The following is a 24,606-nucleotide window of genomic DNA, read 5'->3' as shown; positions in this document are numbered from 1 at the left end:
AATCTCATTTTAGGTTGAAGGCAACCTTTTTAAACCCTAACACCTTTTAAACCCTTTGTCCCTAACCCTTTAAACAATATAAGTTACAAATATTTTATATGTATTTATTTATTATCGATAGTTATAATTACTTGACACCTTTTAGTTGTCAAAGGTAAATGAACAACACCAAAGTTGCCATTAGGGGCAGTAAATGCCCTTCTAAATGAGCGATCCATTGACTCATTCATTAAAAAGATTTATTCAAAACAGCTGATTCGTTAGAAACGAAGCTGGCGAATGCTGTTATGAATGGCACTAAATCATTGACATTATTTAAAAAAAATAAATAAACACAGATTAATTCATTAACAAAATACACAGCGTTAAAACTCCCTTCGTAATTTACGTAAATAAATCATCATTTTCAATTAAAAATAAAATATTGTAGCCAATACGCTTCATTCAATTTTCAAAATAAATGTATATTATTTTTTTTATATAAGGTTTTGGCTTGTAGACTTGCCTAGCTTCTTAATGATTTGTGTGTTAATAATTAATAAAAGTCATAAACAACAGTTATTGAGTTTAGAGGGAAAAAAACGTGTTTTGGAAGGATCTTGTGCGTGTTATTTAGATGCCTACGATTCAGATGTCAGTTTGTATCTCTTTTTTTCAGTTGAAAAGCAAAGTGATGACACAGAGGCAATTTGAATAATGATGCACACGCACACGCGCGCGCGCACACACACGCACACGCGCGCGCGCACACACAGTGTATGTCTTTTGAGTCAAGACTTCTTCTTGCGTTATTGTCATTGAATTCCCATCGCATTTCAAGTGGCTGAGTGCAGCAGAGAGCAGTATCATCGTAATTGGTTTGTTTTTTCGGATCAGCTGATCAGACTAAATTGCAGTGTTCATCACCGGCTCCTCACCAGCACAACCTCTGTGTGAAAATTAAAACCTTGAGCTCATTTTTAATTGAGCGCTATTAATACCCACAAAACCAGAGGCCACCGCAGATGCCTCTTTATCTTCACTCTTTAATGTGCGAAGCAGATGAATTCATTTTCCCATGACTGAGCTTTCAAGACCTCCCCGGCATTGCTGGCCTGTCTAATGCTGTGATTTGTCTGTATTTGATCTGTATTAAATACGCATTTCCAGACGTTTTAACGCTTTATTTTGTTGAAACGGCTTTTTTTATTACAGTTATGCTGTAACTTAATAATTGTATTAACATTTTTATTCTTTTCCAAATAATGGTGACTTCATAAAGTGATTTGTCTCTGTTTTGTCTTTTCTTGCTCTCTGGCCACACACACACACACACACACACACGCACACGCACACGCGCACACGTATTGATGTATTTCTAACAAACTGAAAAGAAAGCTGTAAATTTCTAATATAGTGAACCATCCCCATCTTGTGGTGGGCATGGAACGTCCACTGTCCACATCTTACATTTTGCGTTTTGTGTGTGCAGTTATCTGTGCGTTGTTGTCGTCTCTGTGCACAGGAAGCTGTGACACTAAAAGAAAATCAGTGTATGGGAATGCATGAATAACGTATGTGGCAATAATTCTGATACTTGGATTTGTATGTAAAGTATTGAAAAATGAAGCAGCGATATTGCATATTTGTAACTAGAATGTTGCGTCTTGAGTGTGCGTGCGCGCGCGCGCGTGTGTGTGTGAGAGAGAGACTAAATACAGAATATAAAGAATGTTCGTTAATAGTTATTTTAAATGTTTATTTTTTATAACCAAAGTAACTTCACTAATCATGTTTGAATAAAAGTGATAATAATAATTTTATTATTATTATTATTATTTTAAGGGTCATACTGATTAAAAGGGGGAAATGTGATAAAATAAGGAGGTTGCATCCAGACATAGAAAATAAATATGCTGTTCCATATTGATCAATAATTCCCTATGGACTATAAACGCATTTCTTGCTTGTTCTGGCTAGTACCCTGCAATCAGTGGTCTAATGTTATTATCATGATCTTATTAAACAGAAGGATGCTTGACCGCTGGAAGTACTGGCTCTGACCCAATTTAACGGCCGTTTCCCAGAGGCTATACCGTCGGTGTCAGCCGTTTCAGCGTCCCGCCTCCTAAGAGCCATTTTACACCTTCATTGATCCGTGATTGACAAGAGAGAAAGAAGAATGAAGACGGAATGAATGGTGCCTACTAGTCAACAAGCATCACCGGCCAGTGAATCAGAGCGCATGCGCAGTGCTTACGCTCTGGATGCTGCTCAATATAGAAAAGCAACCTGCCTGTTCGCAAAGGTAACGTTTCAAAGCAGAAGAAATGCCTCGAAATAGCGCATCCGACATGCAAGATGGAATGTGTATTGCCAGCCAAATGACAAAATGTGCGGACGCCGACGCTTCTCCGCGCTCCGACGGTTTCATCTTCGGTCCAAAACGCCACTTGCTTAACTGACATACGAGGATAGAGACATAAATAGTCACTGATAAAGGAAAACCGAGCGAATCTGCAAATATGAACGGCACGCTGCTTAAAAAGCGAAGGCTGGACTGTGCGTATGCGGTGCTGTTGTGGCTCCATCACGCTGTGTGGATGTGCTGCTCAGCGGCCGAAGACCATCGCTTCAGCGTTGAGGTAAGACTGGCCCAACATCAGCATCAGCATCTTCAGCTTGAGTCATGAACACAAAAGCGTATACGCGTCCTGTTTTTACCGAGACCGACGAGAAGTGGGTATATCGCAGTTCATAAATAAACCAGGACAGGGCACAGAATCACATCGAATCACCTGGTAGATTGTGTGCTGTGAGATATATATATATATATATATATATATATATATATATATATATACAGCTATTATGTGGACAGGAATGCAACCCTCTTTCTGTTATTTCGATATAGTAAACAGAAATGCTATAGTCCAGCCTGGTTTAGCCTGTTCAGTAATTCTATGCACTGAAGAATAAAAATGCAATTTTGTATACACAGTAAAATAAATAAAAAAACATGAAAATAGACGACTGGAATGGAAGAGAATGTGTGTTTACTTTGTATAAAGGAGCGGAACAGAATATAATTTTGCATTCTATTACCAAAAAGTACCCAGCATAATATATTTCTTGTCTGTCTTGTGTTGTAATTTACAGAAAACAAAAGTATGGACTTTTATTCCCGTCTACTTATTGCACCAAGTTACAAAATAGAATAAAGAAGACTGGGCTGCACTTGCTCACTGAATAGAATGCTTCTGCATGCAAAGTAAACAGAAACTATTCTATTCTGTAGCACAAAGTGAAATGCTATTCTATTCTGTGATTTGTCGTCCTGAACAAATGAATTCCTATTCTGTAATACAAGCAAATTGAAATGCCGCTCTATTCCATATAGACAATTCTGTTATTCGGTGTGCTGAACAAAATACGATAGCAATGCTGTTATTATTAGATTAGAATAGAATTATGTTCTTAATCATGATATAATCTAATGCTGCTATTCTACAGAAAGTAAAAAGAAATGTCATTCTATTCTGCCATTCTCAGTACTGAGTAGATGGACATGAATTCTATTTTTCAGCCTATTTTCTAAATGTTCGCTAAGTAGCATGTTCTATTCTATTCTATTCCGCATAATTCTACTCTCTTTCCTTGTACCGATTGCACAGAAACTCTAACTTAAACGTGCATTGTTACGCAACTTAACACAATCTCTTAACAGTGCAGACCTGAGGCACGAGAGAGAGATCAGCAGCAATCAGAGATATTGCTCCTTCCTCCAGTTCAAATCCATTCACTCAGAGATGACAATCACACGCCTCTGACTGGCCATGCGACGATCAATGGGGTGATAGGGGAAGCAAGACCTCGATTTACTCAGTGCTACTCAACCGCAGACTCTTGCGATAATGTGAAGCACATAAAGATTATGTAAGTTGCTTAGCAACTCTCCCCCAAACTCCTTTGGGCTGGAATGGGCGCAAATGTGATGTTTAGTGCTGCTGGCAGGGTTGGTTGACATTGAGAGAATTTGTCACCCGCCCGGTTCGGTTTGGCTGGGAGGCGAGAGTTGTAGAGGGTGCCGTGCCAGTGGATCAGCTCGTGGTGGACATGGCATTGTCATGGTAATATTGATGCTCTTTTAGAGCGGGCTGTATTGATGAAACTGTCCTTTGCGAAATTACAATAAGACCAGTGCGACAGAGCCACCCGAATGCTAAATTAGTGCTCTTCGCTTTCTTGGTAACTAGAAGCTCTTTCTTCTTTTCAGCTCTCTGCCACCCATGTAGCTCCTGTGTGGGTTTTTTTTGTTTTGTTTTTTTTTTTTTGCTGGCAGGGCTGCAGTGGTTGGCAGCCGTTGTGAGTTGAGTGCACAGGTCAGTGGTCTTTGGGGAAGAAAGAGAACGCGTGTGTAAAGAGATGAGTAATGACTGCTCGGAGGGGGGACCTCTGATCCTGAACTAGGAATAGACTAGAAAGCGCAAGGTTCAAGGATTCAGCGGTGAAATCAAGATTGGGCCCCCAGGGCTTTAATTACGCACGTCTTTCCCATACAGGTGCAAATGTGCTTAGCTTAGTGCTAAGTCGGTAATGACATTTCATGTAGCTGTGGTCCTACATGTGATTAATAGGGTGTCAGGTGTTGTTGCTATGTGCTATTGACCAATGAGCTACTGTAAACAGTCATGCGTCTTATTAATGGTTCGGATAAGATAGTGTGGGTTTTGTGGATGACGGAGGTGGACATCAAAGTACAGACCCTTCATCAATTTAAATGAAGTTTTAAATGCATTTGAGCTGTCATGATGCCATAAAAGGAGTAAAGTATTCATGAGAATTATGCTTCCGCTTGCTAAACATTCGTGACCCTTTTTTTGGCCACAAAACCAGTCATAAGTGGCAGTTTTATCAAAAATAAGATCGATCTGAAAGATGAATATATGAGCGGATAAATATATTCCCATAGATTTATGGTTTGTTTTGATAGGACAAAATATGGCCAACCATTTAAATACCGGAATCTAAGTGTGCAAAAAAACTAACCTAAATACAGAAAACATTGGTCTAATTGTGCAAATGAAGTTCTTAGCGATACACATTACTAATCTTTTTTCTTTTTTTTTTTCAAAAAAACATATACAAAATATCTTCATGGAACCTGATCTTTACTTAATATCCTAGGATTTTTGGCATTAAAGCAAAATATAATCTTGACCAATACAATGTATGTTTGGCTATTCCTACAAATATACCCCAGTATATTTGTAGAAATATAATGGTTAAATTGGTGGTGAGTGAATATGAATTCATACAGTCTCATTTGCATATGATCGTATTTACTTGCCACTGAGAGTTAAGTTTAGGGTGTACCTTCATGTTCACTTTTTCTAAAAATCATGTTTTCATAAAATTTTTATTTTACAAATTTATCAGCAATGCGCCAATATGTTAAATAATTTTCTCTTGGGAAAAAGTAAATAGGGCACAGTTGGTAAATGCTAAATACTATTTCAGTATAGCCACTTACATAATATGTTCAAATTCATATGAAATTATAATAGTTCATATACATTCAGCACCAAATTGTGTTTTTATCTATAATATAATCACCTACTATTTGATTTTGATTGCTAAATGACTAAATGTTAACTTACACATACATATATATATATATATATATATATATATATATATATATATATATATATATATATATATATATATATATATATACTGTATATACACACACAGATCAAAATTATAAACACAACACGTTTGTTTTTGCTCCCATTGTTTATGAGCTGAACTCAAAGGTCTAAGACCTTTTCTATGTACACAAAAAGCCTATTTCTCTCAAATATTGTTCACAAATCTGTCTAAATCTGTGTTAGGGAGCACTTCTCCTTTGTCGAGATAATCCATCCACGTCACAGTTGTGGCATATCAAGATGCTGATTAGACAACATGATTATTGTACAGGTGTGCTTTAAACTGGCCACAATAAAAAAATATGTTTTCAGCTTCCGGGAACTGTGTACAGGTCCTTGCAACATGGGGCCGTGCATTATAATGCTGCAACATGGGGATGGTTGAGGATGAATGGCACAACAATGGGCTTCAGGATCTCATCAAGGATCTTATCCCTGTGCATTCAAAAAGCCATCAATAAAATGCACCTATGTTCATTGTCCATAGCATATGCCTGCCCATACCATAACCCCACCGCCACCACGGGCCACTCCATCAACAACGTTGACATCAGCAAACCGCTCACCCACATGATGCCATACATGCTGTCTGCCATCTGCCCTGTACAGTGAAAATAGAGATTCATCTGTGAAGAGAACACCTCTCCAAAGTGCCAGATGCCATCGAATGTGAGCATTTGCCCACTCACTTCGTTATGACGACGAACTACAGTCAGGTCGAAAATCCGATGAGCATGCAGATGAGCTTCCCTGAGATGGTTTCTGATAGTTGCTGCAGATGTTCTTTGGATATGCAAAGTGGAGGTCGGTTGTGAGGCCAGTTGGATGTACTGCCAAATTCTCTAAAACACCTTTGGAGATGGCTTACGGTGGAGTAATGAGCATTCAATTCATGGGCAACAGCTCTGGTGGACATTCCTGCAGTCAGCATGCCAATTGCACGCTCCCTCAAAACATGCAACATGTGTCATTGTGCTGTGTGATAAAACTGCAGATTTGTGGCCTTTTATTGTGGCCAGCCCAAGGCACACCTGTGCGATAACACATGTCGTCTAATCAGCATCTTGATATGCCACACCTGTGAGGTGGATACATTATCTGGGCATAAAGTAAAAGTGCTCACTAACACAGATTTAGACAGATCTGTAAACAACATTTCAGAGAAATACAAGTAGCAACCTCCAGCAGAAACAAATCTATTTACAGCCTGGTACAAAATGTGGTTTTGGTTTATACAGCTAATTTTGTCTTTCATGACAACTGTGAGGGGGTAAAAATTTTTTTACATTATATTGAGCCTTGAAGTTCTTCATTGTTAAGGGCAGAATGGAAGAGTCAAAGCGAATCCATGTGCAAAGCTTTTAATATCAATCGTGGTCAAAAAAAATACAGGCTGGGTCAGATAACAGCAAACAGGTGTGGAATGGGCAAAACACAAGAATAGTCCTAGGGCGAGTGTGGGTCTGCAAACGGCAAACAATATCTAGAGGGCGAGACAAGAGGTGGTAGTCAGATGACGAGCAAGAGTCAATCAATCAATCAGTCATTTTTATTTATATAGCGCTTTTAACAACACAGGTTGTAGCAAAGCACTGAACAGTATAAAGTAGAAGAATACAGTGATAGGGATGTATAATGAAGAGATTGAACAATTTGTTATTAAATGCAGAGACGGTCTCTGTAATCAATTCGATTACAAAGCAAGCCAGAGGCGTAAGGATAAGAGTCCAAGCACAATGCAAAGTAAATCCAAAACAGAGAGAAACAAGGGTAGAGGCTAATAAGTAATACTCGGCAGCTAGATCAGTAACTGAATGGAGTTTAAATAGACAGGATAATGAGAAAACAAGGGGGAGGAATTAATTCATTACCATGAAAACGAGTTGAGCAGAGGAAACATGGGAACACAGAAACAGTGGGGAAATTAAATTCAAAATAAATGCGATTCCAACATGGCGACTTTTGGCTTCGCATATTATGAGCTTCAAAAATGCTCTTGAGAAACCTCATCATGGACACTACGTCCAAATGTTTTTTTAAGTGTATTGATAGGCCATTTGTGTACATAGTACAAGTCTTAGATCTTTGAGTTCAGCTAATGAAAACTATATATATATATATATATATATATATATATATATATATATATATATATATATATATACAGTGGTTGAGTGGTTAAAATAGGCATTGCAGTCCAAATTCAAAATATTGTAAAAAAAATACTGCATTAAAAAAAAAAAAACATCTAAGCAATGGCCTAGAGACACCTTGCATCAGTTTACAGCAAACCACATCAAGCTAAAAAATCACTTAGCAACTACATATCAACATCTTGGCAACCATCCACAAGAACCAACACTGTAACTCTAAGCCTTGCACGGGCAAGCACCAAAAATCTGTTTGAATGTTGCGAGAAGAGAATGGAAATAAACCAATTTTCACAGTATCTTTGAGTCACTTTGGCCTGAAGCCTGTTTCAACTCACAATGCACACCATACACACGCTCATGTGCTTACAGCTGATTAAAAGCATAGAAAGTGGATAAAAGAGGTTGTTTGGCCCAGTATGGAGTTTCAGAAAGAAAAAGGAAAGGAGGGAGAGACGGAGATGAACAAGAGATAAGTAGAGGAGGTTAGTATATTCCTGGCTGCTGGTTAGTTCCTGGCAGACTGTGTGTAGAGCAGCAGTACTTGAGGTTTTTACCTCTCTATCACAGGTTAGATCTTCCACTGACCCCTAGGAAGGTGATGGCGTTGCACTCAGGGGAAAATATGGCAGTTTATTTGCACGGAGAATTTGTTTGCCTGGAAACAGTACCACATTTTAGGATGCAACTGCATTTCAGCATACTGACTCCTGTAATTGACTTCATTGATTGGCTTTTGCTGCAAGATGCAAATGAGAGAAGTGAGAGAGAAAGTGAGAATGAGCTACAGAGAAAGAACAAGTGAGAAAATTCTGCAGTGGAAAGCAGGTGAAGTTGCATTATGGCCAGTTTATGTTAATGCAAAGCATATGTAATATAGAGTAAAATTATAGTTATTTAAAGGGAACTTATTGTTTTAAAAAGGCTACAGTAAAAAATATATCTTTCTGTAAGTCTATAGTTTTTATGAATTTTTATTTCAGTTTCAGGTTTAGTTATTTCAGTACATCAACACTTATTAAATCTTAGTATCTATTTAAAAAGTTTTGTTTGATGGTTTTATATAGTTATATAATAACTGACACAAATAACTAAACAGACACTATTAAACACACCGCAGTTAAAACAGAACAATTTTACTGTACTTATAGGATATATAAAAGCACACATCTCTATCTATGATACTGCAGCCTCTCGTCAGATTTCACATTATGTGTTTATAATAGATTTTTCATCTTGGTGGATATACTCAAGGGTCTCCATAAGGAACACTGTTGTTCCAACGTCCTCCAGAAGGAAGTTTTTCATCATCATCCCGTCATGCCCTTTTTCTGTCTGTCTCTGCCATCTGGTATAAATGTGGCAGCAGCTTCTGGGTAATGATCATTTTCATGTTGTCATGGTAGGGTGAGATTGTGACAGGATGCAAACCACCACCTAATGACTAAGCACTTTGAACATCAAGAAAACCTGTCTTAGCCTGGTTCGCTACTGAAATCAAACCCCGCGTTTTAAAGCACTTCTTGTGTGTGTGTTATGGAGATAGGTCTGGTCAGCTTTTAGCCCTTCGCATAAAAATCAAATCATCCTTTGTTTTGCATCTCATCTTTCTGTGGGTAATATTCACTCTTGTCAGATTCTGCAAACAGTAATTAATAAAGCCTGTGTTATTGTAAATAGTATAGACACATTTTGGAGAGATCAGGTGGCTAGTTAGGATATTTGTATTTCAGGCAACAGTTTTTTTCCCTCCTAGTGAAATATTTATGCTCTGTCAATTTGCAGTGCAGTGGGTGGTGCACTAAAAAGTTAATAATAATGTATTTTTTTTAACAATATACACCATGGTTTACACATGTGATTCAAAGACATCTGGTTTTGATACTTAGAAATTATGAGAAGTGTTATTAAGCATTAATAAATGTAAGTGTTTGTAAGCTTTTGTATTAAAAATTGTAAATAAACTTTATTTCAAGGTCCAATTCTCGCTATTAACATGACTTTTTCATCAGTAAACTCTGAATTTGCTGCTTATTAATCATTACTAAGATAGCAGTTAGGGTTTGTGTATAAAACGTTCAACCAGAATTAATCATTTTTTTCATAATACATTTGGACAAGCATAAACATTTAGGAAGATACAGAATGAAATATTAAACAAAATATGGTTATATCTGGTGACGTTACAGTATGTTATGTTTAAGAAGTTATAGACTATCGTTCAAAAGTGGGGTCTGTAAGATCAGCATTGATTATAATGTTTCTTAAGCAGCCAATTTGAATGACTTCTGTGACACCAAAGACTGGAATAATGGCTTCTTAACAAACTACATTTACAAACAATTATTTTCAATTATAATAATATGGCACAGTATTCTTATATTTTTGATCAAATAAATAATGCATCCGAGGCGAGCATTAAAAAACATTATTTATAAAGATTATTATAAAATTTGACTTTTGACAACTGTAATTTTGTGTATTGCTTTCTTTTCTCTCTCTTTTTTTTTGCTCTTGATTGGTTGGGTCAATAAATAATTACACTTGAGAAAAAAACAAATAAATCTCGGAGAGATCGTTTGCCTCATTTGGATCAAATTCTTTTGGTTGGGGATGCTGGAACAGTGTTGGACCGCAGAAAAGATGTGAAATTATACAATCATGTTTGCTAGATGCTCCATTTTTCACCTATTAAGCCTGTTTTTCATCGCATTGCTTTATTTATGCATAAACATGAGTGTGAGAGCGCCTGTGTGTTTACCCGCAGAGCAGATCTTGATTTTATTCGACACATATTAAGTATATTGACGTCACAGATTTTTTTTTTTTCTTTCATTGACATGTTTAATGCGCATCAGTTTGGCTGAGCTCTGTATTTATAGCTTCACAAGAGAGTGATTACAACACCGGAGGATGACAAAGTTGCTTCTATCTATGACTCTTTATCACCATGGTTACACCTGCCATACCAGGCCCCTGCGGCTCTATAGCACATCTGTGTTTTCTTCATATAAATTAGTAATCAGCCCTTGTGTTGGTTAGAGACGCAGGGTCTGATTAGTGCTAGAGAATCAATTTGGCTCTCAACCGATTTTGCTTTCTCGTAAGAAGAAATAGGCCTGCGTAGATATATAACCTAATGTCCTTTTTCGAGACGCACGTACAACACTGACATTGAAATAAATGTTTTTCTTATACGTATGCATGTATATTAATATATCGTACATGTACATATGCAGACGTTCGTATTGATTTATGTGGCGGCAGAGCACTAAAACGTTTAGTTTGCCTTTTGTTTATTGATTGTTTCAAAGTATGTTTGACCTCAAGTGCATTATCTTAAAAGCTCTTTCCAGCATAATGTTATTTGGAATGAAATGATCTTAACATGCACCTTCAGAATACCACTCTTCTCAAATCACAGCTCTCATAGGACGCATTACAACAGGCCATTACAGTTCACTGCAACAACAACGAGAGTTCATAAAATGTTCTTTTGCTCACACTTAGCACTCTCTAGGTATGCCTTTTACTGAATTCAGGACTGTGTACTAACGTAGTACCCTTACTATTCCTGAAATGCGGTTGAAGTAGTATGCTAAATGATTACAGCCATTTAAATCGCGAGGCTAGCAAAACTAGCATCTCTGGAAGGTCAGCGTGATACATGTTAAAATTGATTCGAAAACTTAGCAAGTTGCCATGGTTTTTTGGCATATCGATTAGCATTTGTATAACCCCAATTTTTCTAAAAACACCATGGTTAAACTGCTTAGCTGTGTGGTTACTATGGTTTAAATAAGCATGTAGTAAAAGGGATGTCCCGTCAAACTTCATCAGTTAAGCATCCTTGTGAAAAAGACATAGACCCCAGCATAAAAATAGTACATATCACATAAATAGAATGCTTTAAAATAATATACATAAGTGTGAACTGAGTGCGAATGTTCTCTAATGCTAATTGCGTTTTTATGATTAAACAAAAATTTATTAAAGTGTAAATTTACATTAAATCAATTTAATGCGGTTTTGACCCACATAGGCAAGGAATCAAGTACATCTTCATAAGTAATTTCAGTAACACTTTAGCTTATTAATATTATTAAGATAGTTGTTAGATTTAGGTATTATGTATGATTAAAAATGAAGAATACAGCATTAATATGTGCTTAATTAACACTAATACATGGCTAATATTCTAGCACTATGCATGATAATAGGTGTAAGCATAAAATAAAGTGTTACCTAAACAGAAATAAACTTTAATGTAGTTACTACTGAAACTATATTCCACGTATTTAAATGTATATTCTTAATAAATTATGATCATATCAGTTATTTGCATATACTGTACTGTTGGGACTGGTTCATGTTAATTTGATCCTATGATTCTATGGACATTGTTGTCTGACTTTTGTATGCCAAACAATTTCGGTATCATGTTAGGTTAGCATTCAGTGTCTCATCTCGAGAACGAAACCATCTGAGAACCAGGATAAATTGAAATCCTGTACCCTCAAACTTGTAGGCTTCTTTTTAAACCTCGCAAGGGCATGTTTAGCTTCTTATGCTTTGTTTTGTTGTTAGACAGCAAAGCTGAGCTTTGGGGTTTAGCTGAGGATATGTGTTGAGGTTATGTTTGTTCTGTCTTTTGCAGGCGTGGTTACAGAGGTATGGATACATCCACAAGACGCAACCTAACATGGCTGTCCTGCGATCAGCCCAAACAATGCATTCTGCTATTGCTGCCATGCAGCACAAGTATGGACTAAACATCACTGGGAGTCTAGACAAGGAGACAATAGAGTAAGTACTCCTAAGCACACAGTAAAGTCACGCGTAAAGTGCGCATATTTAATACTGACTACAACATATTAGGCCCATTCTATTTAAAAAAATTGGCTTATCATCATGCCACATGAGAAAACATATCAATATGACTGTTTCTGATTTATGCAGGAATTTAAAATGATTTATATACATTTTTATGAGACCAGGTATATATATATATATATATATATATATATATATATATATATATATATATATATATATATATATATATATATATATATATTATGTAACTCAATAAACTAATGGTGATGAACAAGGACATCCAAATTAGCAGGTTTTCCAAAATTTCAATAAAACATAAGCTCTATCAAACAATATGACTGAATGCAGTATCTATTTTCCATGCTAATTATTTGAGTAGTAAATAATGCATGTAAAATGGGATACAAATGACACAGTTTCCTAGAAACAAGTCATTAATTAAATAATTTCATGTTTGATTCAGATTAATCACCTTTTCTTTGTGAATGTTTCATCTCTGATCTCCGATGTTTAACTTAGACACTATAAGCCAATTTCCAATCTAAAATGTTTTGAGAACGTTTTCTACTGCTCGTGTAAGTTATTTGAAAAGGCCTGCACTGTGTTATGAAGCATGAGCGCTCTCTGCTTGACCTTGCAGTCCATTTTATTCTGCCTTTAAACAGTTCTTTTTATTCCGTTTGTGTCTTCGTGTTATGGTTTATTGATGACGCGAGTTAAGACGAGGGCGCTGATTTTCACATTCAGTGATGTAAAGAAATATATTATCCTTTATCTGAACATCTCGTGTTAGCGAGTTTCTAAAGCTAATTAACGTAAGCTGTAATGATGGAATTACGTAACTCGCAGTAAAATAGAACTTTTTATGACACTAGGGATCCTGATGACTATAATTTGGTGCTGAATGTCAGTGATATATGTTTCGTGCGTATTCTTTTACGAACTGTAGTCCAGCGACTTCAAGTGGTTCAGAATATATAACAATAGAGTAAACAAAAGATTCATTTGAAAAGTGTTCTGATGAATGAACACAGAAGCGGTTATTTTTAAATCCATTCAAACACTTTTATAGTTATGCCTTAAAGCAACAGTGTTAGCTAACCTAGTTTTTAATGTGTTGAAGGTCAGAAATCACTTCACGCCTGCTCTTTTTTTTTTTAAGCTGGATGAAGAAACCCAGATGTGGGGTACCGGACCTGCTTGGTGGCATATCTGGGTCCCGCAGGAAGAAGCGCTATGCACTAACTGGACAGAAGTGGCAACGCACACACATCACATACAGGTTAGAGAGACACATGATTCCTCTGTCAGTGTTAACGATTTAACAATTTGGTCTATAAATACAGCAAAGCCAGAACTGTGAAATGAAATGCTTGAAATGTATAATGGAGCTTTAAATAAGTTGTCTTAAAGGTACAGTTGTGTTAAAGGCATAGTATACTAATTATTTACATTTTTGGTTTATCATAGCGATATTTTGGAAAATAAACGTACTAATCAAAATTTCGTTAAAATTATTATTCAGTAAACACAGTGTTATTTAAACGTGTATGTTTGCAGAATAGTTCACTCAAGAATCACTCAACTCTTTCTCCAATCAGCATGATATTACAAGATATTACTAACCAAATATTCTAGCTAGGGTAAATTTAATTTAAAAAGCACAATCACATTTTTGTCAGTGTCAGTGTCTGGATTCAGAACATAGATGGAGTACATCATTTCCATCATTCCTTTTTAACATTTCATTTGGCAGTTTTGATTTGTATGCTAGATGTTGATCGCTTTATTTTACATGTAGCTTGCTTCTGCTTCTTCTTTGAATCCAGTGCTCTTTCGGAAAATGTATGCTATACTTCCTACCAAAAAATACGTCCACGCCACCCTTTTGTTGCACTGACATTGACACGTGTATGCAAATGTGGCAGAAAGGAAACACAAGCTCATGTGAAGAACTTTCATGTTTTCCTGCTTTTCGAAAAGATATGTTTTTACATTTTGGATGATCACTTGTCATATCACGACTGCTGCAGTATCCAAAGACATTTTTCATGTTTAAAGTAGTGCGACCAACGCTTACTCTTTGCTTTGGTTGATATCACTTCCTGTTTACATATCATCTCACATCTTGTATAAATACTGTCTCTATCTGGTGTTTAACTCTTAAGATGAATTGCACTGAATCTTCAGAAACCAAACCCTGATAAGTTGAAACTGTCGGACGTGGCTCAAATTGTCCTGTCACCGCCGTCCTATATGCTGCACTGCAACGAAGACACAGCCAAGCATATAATAACCTCCAGCATTCACTCTTTAACCTTCAAGAAACATATTTGAATTCCCTGAAGATTACCTTCTAAAGGGCTTGGAGGAAATAGAGTGTTCTCTCACCTCAATTTAGACTTTCCGGTTACAGCGGGCGATACGTGAAATGATTTATTCAAATCCTGCTTTTTTTTTTTAATTGATGGGCCACCTATGCAAATGGAATGTAAATGAAGACAGGCTTGGCAGTGAGTGACTGGCCTCTATAGAAAAAGTCAGCTGAGATTTTCTGGGCCTCTCAGTCTGTTAGAGGCAGATAAAGACTTCAATGTGGGAAATTCAGCAGAGATGCCAGTCTAAGGGCAGTTGGTGCAGCTCACTATGGAAGTGAAAATGCTCCCTCTTTTCTGTGATATTAACACATACTATTTTACTATGACATTTGATAGTGGGGATTTCGATCGTGGCGAAGGTTTTGATGTTAATATCCGATTAAATTTGGAAAACACTAACTCAAAAGACACCATTTATAGCACATATGAAAAAATTTTCAAAGAAGAAAGAATAGCTGAAGATACTACAGACACAGATACTGCAATATTACATTTTACACAACATTATGCTAATGGAGAGCAGTCAGTAAGACAAATGAATTAAAGGGAAATGCTTCATAAAAATATATTATTTTAGCAAATACAAATATCAGTAGATGTTTTTGTAATAGATAAGGCAATCAGCTTTGGAGTTTTTGTGAATACAATAATCTTTACATACTCAAAAGTAAGTGAAATAAGTACAAACTCATAACAGACTTAGTACAAAGCGACTTAAATGTGTCTATTATTCAAGCAAATATCTATAAGGTTGCAGAGTTATCTCTGCACTAAAATAAGTTACATATTCTGAAACGATATTCTGACGATCAGAAACAAATACAGTTATGGATCAGTGATCGTCTATTTGTGATTTCAGCATTTTGACTTTCAATTTGACTTAAAATGTTTCAGCTTGAACAGCTTGATTTTTATAGTGCATACATTTTTTAAAATATCTCTCGGATTCATGATGTTTCAACAACAGAAATGCAACAAAAAAAAGACTTCTTCTTTAATGGAAACCACCTTAAAATAAGACCACCACAAAGACGTGCCGGGTAGTTATTGTCTTTATTGTCTGTTATGGGGTTCGTAAGCTCCGAAGTACGAAGCTTTAAAGCACTTAGTCTGCAATGCAAACCACAAGCAAGCCTGAATCAAACCATTTTGGACTTTGCCACGACTTAGTGTTTATGTTTACTAGTTTTTTTTCCTCTTTGTTTTGTTTTTAGCATTAAAAACGTCACTCCTAAAGTGGGAGCACGAGAAACGCACGAGGCCATTCGCCGGGCGTTCGACGTATGGCAAGGCGTCACACCGCTTCGCTTTGAGGCCGTGCCCTACAGCGCTCTGGAGAGCGGAAAACGTGACGTCGACATCACCATCATCTTCGCCTCTGGTTTCCATGGTGACAGCTCTCCTTTTGATGGAGAAGGAGGCTTCCTGGCACACGCTTATTTCCCAGGGCCGGGCATAGGGGGCGACACGCACTTTGACTCGGATGAACCCTGGACTCTGGGCAACCCAAACCATGATGGTGAGAGAACGGCAGGTTAGGCCACATTTTCAATTTCAACAATTAATAAACAAACAAAGTCGCTGTTTCAGCAGGAATGCGAACAAACAAGTGATAGAGCAGCTAAATCATTAATGACATTTGGAGGCTTTTAGAAGCCCAGCTGAAAAACAAATTACGTTTTATAGCTTAAGCTGAAGGCAGTTCTGCAAATCAAGACTCACTTGTAAAGTCATTAGTACTATAATTTACTTGCTGAAATTAGTGTTTTAACAAACCGTGCTTTGTAAATATTGGTAGGAGAGTTCGCTGAACTGCTGTGACACCTAAGTATTTAAGTGCAAACTCAACAATGTATTTTAACCAGGTTATGCAGCCACCGAACGTGATGGAGCCATTAGCGCTACCGTATATATTAACACTTTACAGTTAAATTTTGTGTGTTAATATTAGTTGATGCATTAGGTATCATGAGGTAAATTTTAGAATGGTATATATGTGTAAATAATGGGAAATAAGTGTATAAATAAAATTCATTTATGAAACTTGCAGTATTTTAGCATTAACATTATTGGCACTTCACGGCACAAGCTGATTGGCCTCTGCAGCCAAGGAGGTTACAGCATTGGTTAAACGCTGATTCAGATGTTCATTGTAAGCTGATCCTATAGAGGGTTCCTCTGAATCCCCCACCTCCCCCAGCTCCACCTGTCTGGTTCTGATCAACAGGACTTACGCATGCCTGTTATAGTCAGCCAAGGCCAAATACGTTAACCTTTTTCATATTCTAAGCATTCAAAAAAGCTATTAAGATTGAAATATCCTTAAATGTTAGATTTGGTAACATCTGTTTTAACAAGAAAGTGTTCTTTGCACACATTTTCATCCATTGCACTACAGACATGTCACACTTCTAGCATTTAAAGAACCCATTCTAAATTGTGTTGGTAAAATTGCATACTCCCAATAAAGTCCGATTTCAGTAATCTTCCCCATCCTTAACGAACGATTACTGAAATGCCAACTCTATCTCACAACCAAATTGTATGTATTTTTACGAGGTGGTTAATTTGTACAAATTCGATTTGTCTAAACCCAAGTGATGGGTATGTTTAGGGTGCGGGGGTTAGTTGGAGGTTATTCATACAAATTCAAGCTCGTAAAATACATACAAATTAGCAAAAAATTTAGGTTATGCGAATTCGTATGAATTAGCCACCTTGTAAAATATGTAAAAATGGCTGTGAGATCGCGCTGGAAATCCATCTGCCGTGGTATTTAAGTGCATACTCAACACCATTTAAAGTTAACATTAGCTAAGTATCATGAACAATACTTTACAGATGATCAGGTTCGACACCAATGCAAATAATCAACACTGTCGTTGGTCGCATCTGAATATTCTTGCCTGAATATGTTTTTTGTGTGCACATGTTGATGTTTGTGTGCATGTCAGGTGTCAGCTTCGTTTGATATGTAGTATTTGCGTTATGGTTGCACCCATTAAATGAGAGGTAATCAGATCCGTCTCTTCACTGCGAGCTGCACTTAGAGGCACTCAGCTTTAATTACCTGGGCCGACTGGATGCAGAGAGCTTTTAAGATGCTCATCTCCTTTCACAAAATGTCTCGGCCGAGACAGTAATGAATGGCTGCGACTACATTCTCTACTGGCATTTTTACTGCCGCCTGCACTCAGGACCCTCAGCTTTTTGTTTTGCTGCCGTCTCTGATGTTACACGTGCATGGCATAATACCCTCCCGTGGTTTCAAGCTTCATTACAGTCACCACAGTCTATATGGACCACACACTGTGTGGTTTTCTTTCTTTACATTAAGCCTGATTGCCATCAACATGTTATGAACTAAACAGCAATTAGGGGATTATTTTTAACAGGTAATTTTGAAGTGAATGGCTCCCATCCCACTGTTAGCCGATCGGATTGTACAAAGCTCTAAAAATGTACCATACGAGGACCATAACAATAGTTACACTTTATTTTAAGGTGTCCTTGATACAGTGTAATTATACATTTAGATACTGAGTAATTTTATATAACTATTTGGTTACGGTTCGGATTAGGGTTTTGGCTTAATTAACAACCATTTAAGTACTTATTACAGAAATAATATTGTTTTGTCTTTGAAATGTGGTTAGGTATACTTCTGAATGTACTAATAAGTATTTATGGTAAACTAAAAAATACTTTAAAGTGACATCTTAAAGCGTATATGTCATGCATTTAAATATATTTGTAATTACACATTTGTAGCAATTAAGTTGAAACTGAGTACATTTAAAATACATTCACTTTGAATGTTACATCAAATAAATACACTACACTAAATTAATTTAGTGTTAGTATGTTAGTCAACACATCGATATAAGCACAAAAAGATGATTAAAAAAGTGATTAAAAATACTTTTACGCTTTTAGTTTGACGTTATAAAACGCACTCACCGAAATCATGTCAGTACATTTAAATAGCCTTTTATTTAATTAATATTACATCATCTGCGAGTACAGCTTTTGAAAAATTTACCGTAATGTTTGAATTAAACTCCAGGTGCGCATTTAACGCAATGCCTTGGATAGCTTACGTAACATTTTCATTCATCATTAGGTCAGCATGGAAGATATTTCCAGTTATATTGTTGTATAATACAAAGCAGCGTGGGATCTGTTTTGCATTCTGTTTCCAAAGCTACTGTTTCTGTCATGCCCACACACTGTACACATGAACATTACAACATTAAGATGGTTCTCAGATCAGGCACTTGAGTGGTGAGTCATAATCCCAGATGCTTCTCAAGATAAGAGTACAAGCACAGCGAAAAACAAAGCTATTCTTGTGTTTGTATTTTCACTTGTATTTTATATTTTCGCTGTTGTTTCTACACTCCTTAGGTAATGACCTGTTCCTTGTGGCGGTCCATGAGCTTGGTCATGCTTTGGGACTGGAGCATTCTAATGACCCTACAGCTATAATGGCTCCGTTCTATCAGTATATGGACACTGAAAGCTTCAAACTGCCTCATGACGATCTACAGGGCATCCAGAAAATATATGGTGCGTTTAAACAATAAGCCTTATTATTTGTCAATTTTGCTCAAATCCTTTACTGTAACTTTTGCTCAAAATCCTTAGCCATATCATATTAACCAGGTTATTATAGAAACAATGGCTTATTGGACTTATCTGGTCAATGAGCAACTGCATTTCAACCAGAACTACCTTGAAACGCCAAACCCTGCCACTACAGAACACTAAAAATGGTGGTATTATTATTTTTAAATGTACTTGTTTTTATATGGAACAAAACTTTTAAAGATTTCATATATAAGAAATAATTTACTAAAAGATTTTAATAATGGGTAATGGTGATCTGTTTTATTCAAATATGCAATAAAAATGCTATTTTTATTTTTTTATTTTATTTATTTTTAAAGAAATTTTTGAATTTTTTTGTAGTTTGGCATAACCTCTTATTATTTTACTTTGAGAAATAATTAAAGTAATTGCTAAAACATTAATTTGGTGCAATCAACCTAAATGACTGACTGACTGACTTAAATGATTGATTGATTGAATGAATGAATTGAATGAATTAATGAATTAATGAATTAATGCAGACCCTCATTACTGTCAAGATTAGAAATCTTCTTAAAATATTATACATGTTTATCTTTTAAGACAAAAAAAAGATACTAGATTTTTATGGTCATTTATTAATATTAAAAATTAATATTTTTAATAATAATTTATTTATAAATTAAGAATTTATAATAATTGTGAATTAAGAATATATATATATATATATATATATATATATATATATATATATATATATATATATATATTCAATTTGTTCAGTGAAAAATACTTTTAATCTTGTTAATTAATTAACTTACACGTATACTAATACATTATTAAAATCTTAAGTTGTTATATCTGTTAAGTTACATCTGTTATTTAACATGAACTGAAAAAACAATAAATCAACAAACCGCTCAAATTTACTGAAGAACTGAGGAAATATGGTGTTACTTTTATCTCATGACATTTTTAGTCAGTATATTACTTGAAAATGGAATAGAAGTTTTATACCACACAAAATACAAAGTGTGCATTCATTTATTTGAACTCAGGCTCATGAGATTTCAAAAATATCTTTAAAAGATTTGACACTCTTTTGATTTGAATTCTGTATTCATTCCTGCAGGTCCTCCAGACAAAAATCCTCAGCCTACAAGATTGCTGACGACCGCTACGCCTCCTCGCCTGCACCTACCGACTGACCCTCGAAAGCATGACCGACAGGGTCGCCCTCATCGCCCTCCGCAGAAGTCAAAACCAGCCCACCCCAACTCCAAACCCAACATCTGTGACGGAGGGTTCAACACTTTGGCAATCCTACGACAGGAGCTGTTCGTCTTCAAGGTATGAATAATGAACATCTTCACTGAGAAAATGATATATTTACATAAATTGTGTGTTTCCTAACACCAGTACGCTCTTATTAGGATCAGTGGTTCTGGAGGGTGCGAGATAATTCTGTGGTGCCTGGATACCCGATGCAAATTAGCTACTTCTGGAGAGGTTTGCCTCCCAAGATCGATGCCGTCTACGAAAACAGCGAGGGGAAATTTGTCTTCTTCAAAGGTAAGATGTTTTCCTTGCAAGCTAAATATAGACGTGAATATGTGAAGGAAAGAGCTCAGATTTTAGGGTCTGCTAAGGACATTTTCACACCTGGTTTGTTAGGAGTTAGTTTCAGAACCTAGCACGAATTCTCCCTTGGTTTGGTTCATTTAGACATATATGAATACAGCAATCGCCCTCAGATCCACACCAAAACGACAAACTGAAGACAAACTTTGACTAATTTGGATGTCTCAAGAAGGCATTCTGACCCATTGGATCAATGAAACAATTTGTATTATCATTCATAATGGGAAATTTGCTAATAGCAGCTTATCTATTGTGCTTATTTGATTCATAATGGCTACATTGGCAATAAACCTGCGGAGCTAACTTCTTGATCGACGATGCTATGAGGAATATAACCATTTTACTCACATGTGATTAGCAAAAAAAAACATTTTGCCTTGTAAAAGTGAACCAAACCAAAAAAAATTTAAATCTACAGGTCTGAAAACATCTTCGGTTTTATATTGTTACGATCAGTATTAAATAATGATACTATTAGAAGAAGAAGATGCATTTTTTTAAAACACTGAAGACAATCTTTTTCTTTTCTCTGCTTTTCTGAAGGCAACCGGTTCTGGGTGTTTAAGGATACAACTCTACAGCCCACATATCCTCAGGACATTTCTCTTTTTGGCAGTGGAATGCCCACACAGAGCATTGAAACAGCTGTTTGGTGGGAAGACGTGGCCAAAACCTACTTCTTCAAAGGGGACAGGTCAGTTTTATAGCTCCTAGCTACAGTGTACAATAGGACCCAGTGGATACCGCCTTCACTTGACTGTTCCATAATGTCTGAGATCATTTTTTCTGTCTCTGTCTACTATTGCAGATACTGGAGGTACAATGAGGATATGAGAACCATGGACCCTGGATATCCAAAACCCATTACTGTGTGGAAAGGCATTCCAGACTCTCCACAGGGAGCTTTTGTGGACAAAGAAAATGGTGAGACATGAAATGATCCGAGCTGACTATGCAGTGCCTTGCAAAAGATCCCAGACCAATTCGTTCATATTATGAATCTAGTTTTGAAATGTGAGTTTCACAGTACTGGAAATCACATTTAATTATTCTTATAATTGCATTTGTATTGGTGTCATGGCCTGGTGGCTTGCACATTTGCTCAGACACAATGAGTTTTTATGTAGGTAATGTAAGTTTGAATATGCTTGCATTTTATGTAGACTTTTTATGTAGAAATATATGTAAAATATAGTCTATTAAAGTAAAATGGTAAAAAGACCCAAAATTGTTCAATTTTAAATTATTGCAAAGTCAAGATTGTAAAATATATATGTTTTTATATATCTACTTCACTTATAGAGTAAAATATTTTTTTGTTTTATAACTATACAAGGACAAAATTATTGAGTTACCATGTAAAGGTCATGGTAAGTGCTGGGGTGCATACAAGTCGCTCCACTCTGCTGATTATAAACTTCCACTGCCATTAATATCAGCACAAAAAATGTGCATCAGCATTTGAATGCAAGCTTCCCTTCACAAATGCAATGCCAAGCATTGCATTTAATGGTGTAAAGCACACCACCAATGCACCCTGGAGCAGTAGAAACCTGCTCTGTGTAGTGGTGAATCACACTTCTCTGTTCGATAGTCTGATGAGCAAGTCTGAGACTGGGATTGTTTTTCAGGGGTTGGGAAAGGCCTCTTACCTTTAGTGAATGGAATTTTTAATGCTTCATCCAAGACATTTTAAACAATTCTATGCATAAGGCAAGGTACATAAAAATATGGCTGAATAAGTTTAATGTGGAAGAACCTGACTGGCCCACACAGAACCCTGACCTCAACCCTTTGGGATGAATTGGAATGGAGATTATGTCTTCTTGTCCAACATTGGTGTTCTACTGGATAAACTGGCAAAAAAGATCTCACAGAAACATTCCAGACTCTTGTGGAAGGCATTTCCAGAGGAGTGGAGTCTCATAAAGCTGCAACGAGAGAACTCACTTTATATTAAAATCTATGCATTTAAAATGCGATGTCACTAGATGTCCATTGTCAGTTATCCTATTAGTTTTATGCACGTAAGTGTACAGAATATCACCACATATAAGTATTTTGTTGAGCCACTAGACTGTAGAAATGCTCTACAACTCTCCATCTTAAAATATCTCCAGAAGTTCAGTTTAAGTAATTGGTTCACTTCGGGGGTCACTGTGTTGACTGGTAGAAGAAAAGATTCACTGAGCTATGATCTCTGTGCAAGTAGTGAGTCCTCAAATGTGTCTTATGAATCTGGTATTATCTGAGCTCCTTCAGTGTGATAATTGGCTTCTCTCACAAATCTCTTTGTTCATGCTGAGTTTTTGAGGACAAGCAGTTCTGGGCAGAATTTGGGCTTATAACATCTATTTCTTCGTAATTGAAGCCACAGTGCCAGATGGGACCTTCAAACACAATTCAAACTTATGTTTTATTTTTATTTGAAACGGCACAGGTACAGGCAATTATACAGGCAATGGTGTGATTGTTATTGTACCTTGGAGTTAAGAATTTCCAGTTTGCATAGTTCAATTTGAGCTGTCTTCCTTTTCTCCAAAGGGTTCACGTACTTCTACAAGGGAAAGGAATATTGGAAGTTCAACAACCAGAGACTCAGAGTGGAGCCTGGCTACCCAAGGTCCATCCTGCGTGATTTTATGGGCTGCGATGGCTTACCCGCCGACCCCGACTGGGACTGGAGCCCTCCACAGGAAGAAGAACCGCCACAATATGACAATGATGACGTTGACATCGTACTCAAGCTGGAGAGCAGCGGTGGAGCAGAGAAAGCGGTGGCCATCGCCATCCCGTGCGTCCTGGCCCTGTGCATGATGGTGCTGCTTTACACCGTGTTCCGCTTCAAAAGGAAGGATACGCAGCGCCACATACTGTACTGCAAGAGATCCATGCAGGAGTGGGTCTGAGAATTAAAGCTCTCGCTCCTTCTGCTAAAACTATTTTCCTCTTCAAAATCCCTTCAAAGGTCAAAAAGTGGCTCATCTTGAGGTGCTGACTTTATGTCGGTGACTTTATGAAGGACGACATAATGAACAGCATGCCGACTTCCTGTTCCCATTGTCAGTCTCCGTAGATGGCAATGTGTCGTTTGTATGGTTTTGGAACTCTGTGTGGCCAATCTTGGTGGCCATTTTGGTTCCTAGAGTCCAATGTGGGAGTAAACTGTTACTCTACAAACCGTAATTATAAACTTTTCAATTGATTTTAGAATTATTTATCATCAGACTGCTGATCTAGATACTCCATGAAGGTTGAACTCACCTGTGTCACTCCGAAATACTTGCTTGTGTTGAAAAAACTGATACCCAAACCAAA

The 24,606-nt window shown here is 36.7% G+C and overlaps 1 protein-coding gene across 2 annotated transcripts; it reads left to right on the top strand.

Moving 5' to 3' along the window:
- The first annotated feature begins 2,157 nt into the window (after nt 1-2,157).
- Nucleotides 2,158-24,374, top strand: LOC122325049 (matrix metalloproteinase-16-like). 2 transcript variants are annotated; one of them, XM_043219896.1, is made up of 10 exons: nt 2,158-2,624; nt 12,501-12,649; nt 13,842-13,961; nt 16,272-16,576; nt 19,465-19,626; nt 20,780-20,997; nt 21,081-21,219; nt 21,832-21,982; nt 22,097-22,212; nt 23,833-24,374. In XM_043219896.1, exons 1-10 carry the CDS (start codon nt 2,505-2,507, stop codon nt 24,195-24,197), a joined length of 1,845 nt encoding a protein of 614 aa, XP_043075831.1. In that variant the 5' UTR covers nt 2,158-2,504; the 3' UTR covers nt 24,198-24,374. The 2 variants fall into 2 exon arrangements, with proteins under 2 accessions (XP_043075831.1, XP_043075823.1); XM_043219888.1 differs by having other exon boundaries at nt 16,272-16,591.
- Nucleotides 24,375-24,606: the final 232 nt, after the last annotated feature.

The sequence above is a fragment of the Puntigrus tetrazona genome, chromosome 2, assembly GCF_018831695.1.
Source record: "Puntigrus tetrazona isolate hp1 chromosome 2, ASM1883169v1, whole genome shotgun sequence".
Classification (NCBI taxonomy): domain Eukaryota; kingdom Metazoa; phylum Chordata; class Actinopteri; order Cypriniformes; family Cyprinidae; genus Puntigrus; species Puntigrus tetrazona.
Note: the sequence above shows the minus strand (reverse complement) of the source record. Positions and strands in the feature narration are given on the sequence as shown.